Below are 10215 nucleotides of genomic sequence, written 5' to 3'. Positions count from 1 at the left end.
AAGGGAGCTTGAGGTGTTCAAAGAGATGGGTAGGGAGCAACCCACAAAGCGTGGTTTAAGATCAAGGGTGGTAAAATGGCTAGGATTTAACCCTGGCTATGAGATTCACATGAAAAAATCAAATCTAAGCATTGGTTTGCTTATACCATCTCCAATGGTTGTGAAACTTTGCAATGACCACACATCTCCAAACGTCTTCAGTAGAGCGCACACCGTATGGCTTCAATAAGGCGAGCACACATTTCAACTTAACGTCTCACGAAGCAAGCTTTTTGGTCGCATGGATGCATTTTGGTTATTTTCAACCGCACGAATGCCGACTTGTCATGTACTCGTTGACCTCCCATCGATCCTCCACGTCATGAAAAGACTTGAGCTCATCATGAAACAACCATGTTCTAGCTTACCCCCCATGATCCTCTATGTCATCAAAAGACCTAAGCTCATGAAGGTGTTCTAGAGAAATTAAGAGGCTCAATGGCTCATTATCTCAAAACAACGATTCAGGTATTGCTTTATTTTAGAAGCAAGTTTGATCTCAATGGGCTATTCCAATGTAGCATTCGAGAAGGCAGCCATGCATCATGATATAAGCAACTATGAGATAACTATGAGATAAATGGGCCATGGCCTCTACAATTTGCCTTCCAAGTCCTCGATTTCTGTGAAAGGTCTCCCTCAGTCACTTCTCAAGGCTCACGCGTTTCGCTTGTGTATTGTCATGGTACGCGTTTCGCTTGTGTATTGTCATGGTGGCGTCTCCTTTCATACATTGTGCTGCAGGCTACCTTGAAAACTATCCTCCTCACGATAAAGTTTTGAACCAGCACCTGCGGTTCATATCCTTCCACGTCCACCTCCATCGGTCAAACACAGCCCATAAATGACGCACTATCGCTGTTAGCCTCCTATCATGCCCTACAATATGACTTCTCAGCTTGTTCGCTGCATACACAGTGTGTTGCCTTAGCCTCCTGTTCGCTTCTCCTACAGTGATTTCTTCTCCAACATGGTGTTGCCGTAACCTCCAGTTCGCTGTATGCACTGTAGCTTCTCCAAACCTCCTGCAACTCTTTCCGTTTCTCATATTACTATCCTAAAGTCATCCACCCTCTCGCCACACCTGCCCGCCCCAGAATCTCTCGGCCGTCTCAACAAAATGGGCTTTCACCTGCTTGTAGCTTCTTTACTCCTCCATCTGGCTTTCCTACCCCAACCCGCAAAAACTGATCAGATTCTACCATCGACCTGTAATCCTCACGATAGTTCCCCAGATTTAGAATTTTTCGTGGACGCTCTCCCCGTTCCACCAACCATCAGCGTGAGTGCAGGCATCCCAGTAACTCTCGGCGCTTATAAGATAACCCAGGTGAGCTCATTGATCAATCACAAATTTTCAGACAATCCGACTACGAGAGACGGATCCCGTGAATTCTTTTACGGGATTCCCATATTATTATGAATGAAGGATTTCTCTGTTCCTACACAGAATCTGACAAAAACCTTTCTTATTTGACAGAAGCTCCACAGAGATCTCCCTGAAACCACCCTATATAGCTATGGGACAAGTCGTTCCACTGCGACGTATCCAGGGCCAACGCTTGAAGCTATCCAGGGAGTTGAGGCCCATGTCAGATGGGAGAACCACATAAAGGATCAAACCCATATGCTTGCAGTAGACAAGACACTGCATTGGGCGAACCCACGCCATGGAGGTGTCCCTATTGTGACACATTTACACGGAGGAGAGACCGTTAGCTCGTCCGATGGTCATCCAGATGCCTGGTTCACTTGGCGTGGAGACACCGGCTTGACGTACAAGACTCAAAACTACACTTACGCAAATACTCAGGACCCGACAATGCTGTGGTACCACGACCACACGGTTGGTATTACACGTTTGAATGTCTTTGCTGGTCTGTTGGGTATCTATTTTGTCAGATCTCATGCTCAAAAGCGCAAGCTACACCTTCCCGAAGGAGCCTATGAGATCCCTCTCGTCCTCCAAGATAAGCAATTTTACCCGAACGGGACGCTTGAGTTTTTTACGGCCGGTGATGATACTGCCATTCATCCAAGTTGGTGTCCAGAATTCTTTGGAGACACCATCCTCGTCAATGGCAAACTGTGGCCCTATTTGATTGTAGAGCCTCGACTGTACCGTTTCCGGATGCTGAATGCCGCCAGTGCTCGCTTCTTCACTCTTTATTTAAATCAAGAACATATGTCCTTTGTGCAAATAGGGACAGATGGGGGCTTCCTCCCAAAACCCAGGGAGCTCACCGAAATTACTTTTGCACCAGCTGAGAGATTAGATGTCCTCATCGACTTCTCCGGTCTCAAGCCTGGGGCTGAGATTGTTCTGAAAAATTCAGCACCTGCTCCATTTCCATTTGGTTACTCTATATTTGACGATAACAATCGAACGAAAGTGGTGATGAAATTTGTAGTGGTGGGCAGCACTGAAAAGTCTCCTGTCGCCGCTATACCGAAATCTCTCCCTGCATGCCTTCGGAAAATAAACCACCGACACGCTCTTATACGGAATCTCACCCTGCTGCAGATTGACGATAAGAATAACAGCACCATTCAGGTTCTGTTAGCCAACAGGACTTGGGTGGATCCCGCTACGGAGACGCCGAAGGAAGGGTCTGTGGAGGTGTGGAGGATAATCAACCTCACTAATAAGTCTCACCCGATTCATATACATCTCATTCGGTTTCAAATTCTGGACCAGCAGACCATCGACGCTACGAGGTACCAATCTGACAACTGCTCTTTAGACGTGGCCTATCCGAATACGCGGAGCTGCTACACAGGGCCGAGGAGGAAGCCAGACACGAATCAGCTTGGCTGGAAAGATACTGTTGCGGTGCCACCTTTTAACGTTACTCGGCTAGTACTGCGGTTCACCAAGAGAGACGGTAAGCCTTTCTCCTTCGATGCAACAGCAGAGCCGGGGTATTTATGGCATTGCCATATGATAGATCACGAAGACAACGATATGATGCGCCCAATGAAGATATTGAAGCCGTGAAGCATAAAAGTTTCCAACTGCCTTATCATTTAGTGGTCTGAAGAGCCGAAAGAAATTCCCGTCACATAAAGAGTCCTTCCAAATTATTCCATTTTATCTTATATTTTTTGTTTCTAGCACACACCCATTGGGTCCCATTCAACGCTCTAGCTTCTTTAGGGTGTTTACATACTCCACACCATGGGCACCACCCACGGATTATGAAGTCATTGGGGGTTGGTTTGTTTTTATGTGTGCCCACTTCTAACCCGTGGCCCAAATACATTCAATGCATCATGGGTGGGCATGGGTGGCTCTAGTCTGTAAACACCCTTGTTTGTTTTCCCCTCATATCGAGGATGCTCTCCCAACCATCTACTAGCCATTGCCATGTTTTAATAAAGAGTATTTTGATAGATATTCAACCTTGACTTTCTCGATGTAAAAAATAGCACTTTTTTTTGGCTATCCAAAGAAAGATAATTTGTATTAATGTAAAACAGGTAGAAGTACATTGTTCAACTTAAGCATTGCCTTTAAACACATGAAAGGCATTTGAAAAGCCAACCAATTTGAATTAATAAAATCTTACAACTTCTAAGCATTCCTATTGGATTTGTTCGAAAAGATTCAAAGGAAACGATCTTTGCTGGAAAACAATAGCCTTTCACCACCATTGCCATATTTGTTGAAGCACCACTACTCTTACAATACTCCAAAGCACAAAGATGAGATGATTCATAAGGTCTCGATCACCTAATAATGAATTTTACACACCATGGAATCCAGAATTATGCTCTCTAAAACCATTTGTGGATATCACGCCTTAAAGACCTTGCTACAATACAACTCCAAAAGAGATGATGATGCATTTCAAAAGAAACTCGACAAAGAGCACAAATAGGTGAGATATGTTTCCACTTGCTACTCCTATCTTTAGTCGATAGTTTGCATAGCAATATTTGCCATAACAAGAAATTCAACTTGAGAGAAGGTGTAATCTTCCATACTCGCTTCAAGCAAAAAACCCAACATGAAATAGGATCAAAGGGAGCAAACTTATGCCAAGTGTTGCACACTATTAAAGACAAAGGCAAGTAAGGAGTAGAAATGAAATCACAAATGGCGAGTTCGGAGAGCCTTGTGTTATGCGAGTTAACCCAATCGCCAATGCATACAATAGAGTGAGAAGCCACGCTAGTAGGCCAAGAAGGTAGCACTCTATTTAATGTGTCACTAACAAATTTTCTCTCCCAAGGCATGAGTTGAAAACACTCAAAAATCTCCTGCGACCGCATCGAAGTAGCCTTTTGACGATCCCAAATTGAGAGCCAATTACTTAGACCTCGATTATTAAGTCGTTGAGAAAGCCTAGGCCTTATTTGAATTGGCATAACATTGTTGAAGTACATCCCCTAACTGAGCCATATATTTAGACTAAGGGACCCATTAGCTGCAAAATGAGAAGCTCCATGCCATTGGCATTCTCCCAACCCTGTTCGCCAAATATATAAAAGCTTGGGAAGGATTTTGGAATTGCAGATCTTAATATGGAACGGTGATAAAAGTAGCTCCTACCAGTTTACTAAATGACTAGCAATACCAACAGCTCCGGCCGATTGGATGTGATGGCGAGCAATTATTGCCCATGGTTGACTAGAATGCATCCTATTGATCCATTTGCAACATAATCTCAAACATTTATTTTTAAGATTCTCCACACCTAGCCCACCTTCAGCCCGTGGCGTAGTGATCATAGTTAAAGGAATAGCATGCCAATGTTGGTGCTAGAGGAAATCCTGAGACAACTTTTCAATTTCAGCGAAGCAACATCGCTAAGGAAATGGCAACACACACTAGAAACATAAACTATGGAAGGAATGAGTATATGCTTGAGAATTGTGGTATGCCCAATCAATGAAAATTGTTTCTGACACCACTTATGAAACTTATGACGAATCTTCTACATAACCCAATCCATGCTCTGTTACATGGAAATTCGAGTGCCAATGGGCACCCGAGATACTCGAGAAATGAGCTAAAGGGAATGATTTTAAAAACATAATCCTTAAGCCACTAAGGCATTTCCCCGCAATCCAAAGGAAGTAGCATTGTTTTAGATTGATTGATCCGAGAGTCAGAAAGGACAACAAACTCTGAAAATATGTCAAGAAACTGATCAATATTCTGCCATTCTGCCAACAACAATGAAGAATTATCATTGGTTAAAAATTGAAAGGCCATCCACTCTGTAATGGAAGACCATTAAGAGATATAGAAAATCAATCTATCTGAGAAGCAGTTCAGTAACCAATGCAAATAACAATGGAGCTAAAGGGCATCCTTGATGTACCCACCATTGCAAAGGGAACTGATCATAATAATGACCATTTACAAAAATAATATCAAGAGCATTGGAAAAAAGAGTTGCATTCACCTTACAAAATCTAGTTCCAAAACCAAGATGATGCATAACTTGGAGAGCATGCACACATCAATAGATCATCATATGTTGCATGCATGGAGAAGAGTGGATGAGGCTTGTGAGTTGTGACATTTTTGGACTCACAGGGTATGGGCCATTCAATTATTAGATTGTGAGATTTAGAATCAAGGCAAAGGGCAGGGGGGGGGGAGAGAGAGAGAGAGAGAGAGAGAGAGAGAGAGAGAGAGAGAGAGAGAGAGAGTCTTACTTCGCTTCACCTATACCACCATTGAACTAGCTACACCATTAGATTATTTTTAGTCCTACCAGTACAAATTCGAGTGGCTCGCTTATATGTGCATGATGTTTACCAATGAGATCTTTCTATGGCTTTAGTCACGACCAAACTCCAAGGGTTCCCTAATGCCATCCCATGTGCATGAGCATGCTGACAACTACAAACCAAATCCAAATGTATGAAAGCGCACAATGGCAAGAAATGGTATAAGAACTTATAGCCACAACATTGACTCTTGCCATGACATCATGCAGATTAGTCAATGCTGGTGCTGCATGATCTCCTCTGGTAACATAATAGTTGCCATGATTAGGCCTTGTCACAAGCTTCTAGTGCTCAACCTTTTTTGCATGACCTTCTTGTGTTACATCTTTGCTTCCCCTTCTCTTGTGTTACATCTTTGCTTTCCCTTCTCTTGAAGTGGTATTTCTTGCCTTGCTAGCTCCTAGCACATCAATAATGCCATCATTGCACATCGCTTAGGTTGAGAATTCTTCTTGTTTCAGCTCCCACTCTGTTGGCATATACTTCTTGTGTTTGAACTTTTGTTTCCATTACCCATTTCTTCTTGCTTTGCTTATCAATAGCATAACTAACTCCTCATATAAGAACTCCACATTCACCGTAGTAGGCCCTTCATCCTATGCCACAAGAGCACCATAATGCATGGTCCCTTCATCCTAAGCCACATGAGCACCACAATGTGTGGTACCTTCATGAAAATCATCTAGTAACATTGTATTCATAAATTTTGCACTAGTGCACTCTTTAAATCCATTTTTATAAGTATTGCTAATTGAAAGAAAAATACGAGAAAAACACATTTAAAAAATAAATTAAACAAAAAAGTATGCTAAACTTTTAAGTGTTTTAAAGCAAAAAGATTTAAATTATGAACTTTAACTTAACATCTATAGAGACTTTCATATTCGTTTTATACAAGCATATTATAACCATTCAGTAACTATAATATCTCTCTCAGTAGGAAACTTAAAAGACCATCATGAGATACAACGTAAAAAAATAACATCAAGAGACACCTAATATAATTAAAAAGAATTATAAATGTGCATGAGTAGACATCTAATTTAACTAAAAAGATCATGACACCAATGTAAAGTTAAAAACATATCATGGCACACTTACATTTAATATGATAAAACTTCTTCTAATTATTAAAATGTAGTAACACCATTTAATACAAATTTTAAAAAACCTTCATATAATTTTAAAAAAAGACATGGAGTAAACATCATGAGAACATGTTCCCATGCATTTGGACATTTAATATAATTAAAAAACATCATGACATGTCATAAAATTGAAGAAAAGCACATGATAGTTGTATTTACATGGAATGCATTTTTGTCACTATAAGAAAATTTGGCTTTGGGTTAAGCTCATTGACTAAATCCTCCATAAGGGTAAATTTTTCTATGTAGAATATGGAGTACAGCCTCCTATGATGCTTCTTGTGGAGGCTATGAAGATTTTATTTCCTTCTCTATTTGTTCATTTGAGAGCCTTGGTCTATCCTTCCCTGATGGGGCCTTCTTGGTGTAGACTATTGGTGAGGCCTTCGTTGGTGTGGCCTTCCCTCATGTAGACTCTTGTGATGCCTTCTATAGAGGATGTGATGCTTTGGGTGTACACCAAGTCTCTTCCTTTGGAGGCTATGATGCTTTCAAGGGCATACACTGAGTCTCCCCTTCCTAAATTATATGTTCCTACCCAATGGCAGCAAGTCTTGAATGGCTTGAGCCATAAATATGTGTAGATCCATCTCTGTAGAGTATGCTGACATTGAGGGATTTGGGTTTGGTTCCAAAATCTGATTAAGGAGAAACATGAAGTTGTAGCACACTCTCCATCAACTGATGTAGTGTAGAGTTACCGTGTGTCGAGCTCTACGATGCTTAGAATAAATAGATTTCATGTCATTATTATGCCAATGCGGGATCATGACGTTGGAAAAATTCATTGCAAGACACGAGCCTCATTCTGACATTGTCTACGAACATTTTGTGGGCGTGGGCACGAAGATCATCGACACAGTTGGCGGGCGTGGAAGGTGTCGATGTAGACATCAAAATATCAGTCAGTATGGTAGTCGGTATATATGTAATTATATTCATTTATGCTCAAGTATAAAAATCATTTCAAAGTTTTCATAAACCATTTAAGGAAAAACATCCAATGACTATGAAGGGTTCTTGCAATGGTGACCTCATCAACTATGTGTACAAGCAAGTCCACCTGAGCCATCATAATGCTTGAGGGAAAGCACTTCTCAAGCAAGCACACAGCTTCCATGGAGTCTACAGTAGCCCTCTCAATGCTCGATATAAATATCTCTTTGTGTGAGATCCACCTATTCCACATGTAGTTGTAAGATTCAATATTTTATACCCATCACTTAAAATTGTATGAAATATAATGAAGGTGATATGATAGTAAGCATACATGACAGTGCCACTGATCTTGTAGATAGTGGTTCTAACATCTTTTGATAAGCATCCTCTCATTGTAATTGGGAGGATAAACTACCCAAGCAACAAAGGAGTTAAAACAATGTGTCACAATCGTATAAGTTACACAAAAGCATCACAAGCTTAGTTCTACTCTTCTTGCAAGCTAACATGTAGAATATCTGTAAGACTTTGTGCCAATCATGGGACTTGAGGCCACTAAGGTTATTGTCCTTTGTTATTGCTCCCCTCAGGCAACACGTGTATCCCATGGGTGTCAAAAAAGATGCAATATCCACCTTGAACCTTGCCTAATCTACCTTGGAAAGGATCCATGGTGCCTTCAAGAGAACAATTCTAGGAGGATGCTCTTGAGTTCTTAAACCATCCTCCCAAATTGTAGAACCATGCTCTTGAGCTCTATGCACATGCTCTTGCACAACAAGACAAAGCACCCATAGACGCGCGCACAGACGCGTTTCATGAACTAAACAAAAAACTTACGGGCGCGTCTATTTGCGCGTTTGGAGACCCGCGTCTAATTGCACATCTATATATCAGACTTACACGTGTATAGACGCGCACAAAGACGCATACATAGATGCGCTTATAAACGCGTTTATAAACGCCCATATAGATGCAAGTCGAACAGATAGACGCGAATATAAACGCGTTTTTAAACGCACTAATAGACGCGCTTTTTTAAAAAAATAAAATTTTACAGAATACTGTGTATGTTGTGTATGCTATATAGTTACAAGAATCCCATATCCACATTCTGTAATTCAATTCTTACAGCCAACCGCATTTTAATTACAATTCCAAATAAAATATTACAACTCCAAAACGCAATAAAATTGAAAGCTCAAAAAGTGCTTGTATATACATATAGGATGAAGCTAAGCCACGTCATGTGGCTTCAAGTACAAAAAATAAGGAAGCTAAGCCATGTCATGTGGCTTCAAGTACAAAAAATAAGAGGAGTCTATATACAAGAGGCAGGAAGCCAAGCCAGTGGCTTTAAGTACAAAAAAGAGTAGCTAGCACTACTTATACGACTAATCTATGTTCTCTAGGTCCTCGCTCCCTTTCACGCTCCCTTCTGCGCTCCCTTCTGCGCCTCCTTCCTCCTATTCCTCATCATCTTGTGCACGGGCCTGTAAACAAGGGACAACATATATCAATGTATGAAAAATCAAATCTTTACTTATAATTTTGGCATTATTTAATTACTTTCAAATACCTCAGGGGCATGTCCAGTAGCTCGGGTATACTGCTCCTCAGTAATCAACCCGTCATCATAGAAGTGCCTCCATGTATCTCCTCTGCGATGGTGGTGGTGGTAGGCTGTCTCCACTGGAGTAGGGTATCTGCCCATGATCTCAAGCTGCATGACCACGATACACTTTGTGAAGGGATTAGTACAAAGAAACAACCAGCCTTTTAATAAACTACATAAGCAATATAATTTGAGATCGATACTTACAAATTGGGCCTCCCATGATTCAACACCCCCTGCTCCAAAATGCGCGCTTCCATATTCCTCCATCGGGATCCTCCGTGCCTCCACGTGCTGCAGACTGGGCTCCTCCCTCGCTGACTTCATTGCCTTCTTCCACTCACGCTTCTGAGCGGTGTGGGGCGGGCCCCTTGGAGGTTGTCCTGCCTCAAGCCTGGCAAGCTCCGCTAGTGCTTGCCTCTTAAGGGAAGATCTTTTATTGCTAAGTATCGTAACAATCTTTGACTTCCCCCATTTATCTGTGAACTGGCGTTTGGGGGGGTTAGGATACCTAGAGCGAACAGTAGCGAGGGTCTCATTAGCCAACCTCTTTGGGTGGTCTTTATAGTGGATAAAGCAATCTCTGTAATTGTTAGCAATTACAGAGCGCATGAAGGCCATGATGTCCTTCCCTTGTGCATCCATCAAGATGCCTCCTGTCTGAGTGATGTCATAATAAATCGTACCATCACCCAGAGGCACGTCTAAATCATCTGAATCATCCTCCTC

General features: G+C 41.7%; 1 protein-coding gene across 1 annotated transcript; it reads left to right on the top strand.

The window, feature by feature from the left end:
- The first annotated feature begins 1159 nt into the window (after positions 1-1159).
- Positions 1160-3038, top strand: LOC147887244 (uncharacterized). Its single transcript, XM_087394256.1, has 2 exons — positions 1160-1369; positions 1520-3038. The coding sequence occupies exons 1-2, from the start codon at positions 1160-1162 to the stop codon at positions 3035-3037; spliced, it is 1728 nt and encodes a 575-aa protein (XP_087250382.1). The 3' UTR covers position 3038.
- The last annotated feature ends 7177 nt before the right edge of the window (positions 3039-10215 follow it).

The sequence above is a fragment of the Dipteris shenzhenensis genome, chromosome 23, assembly GCF_047967505.1.
Source record: "Dipteris shenzhenensis isolate YYH24624 ecotype China chromosome 23, Dip_SZ_1.0, whole genome shotgun sequence".
In the NCBI taxonomy this organism is placed as follows: Eukaryota; Viridiplantae; Streptophyta; class Polypodiopsida; order Gleicheniales; family Dipteridaceae; genus Dipteris; species Dipteris shenzhenensis.
Note: the sequence above shows the minus strand (reverse complement) of the source record. Positions and strands in the feature narration are given on the sequence as shown.

Coding starts and splice junctions, on each gene's coding strand:
- LOC147887244 (XM_087394256.1), top strand. CDS start 1,160: ATGGGCTTTCACCTGCTTGTAGCTTCTTTACTCCTCCATCTGGCTTTC. Junction 1,370..1,519: donor GCGCTTATAAGATAACCCAG/GTGAGCTCATTG, acceptor CTTATTTGACAG/AAGCTCCACAGAGATCTCCC.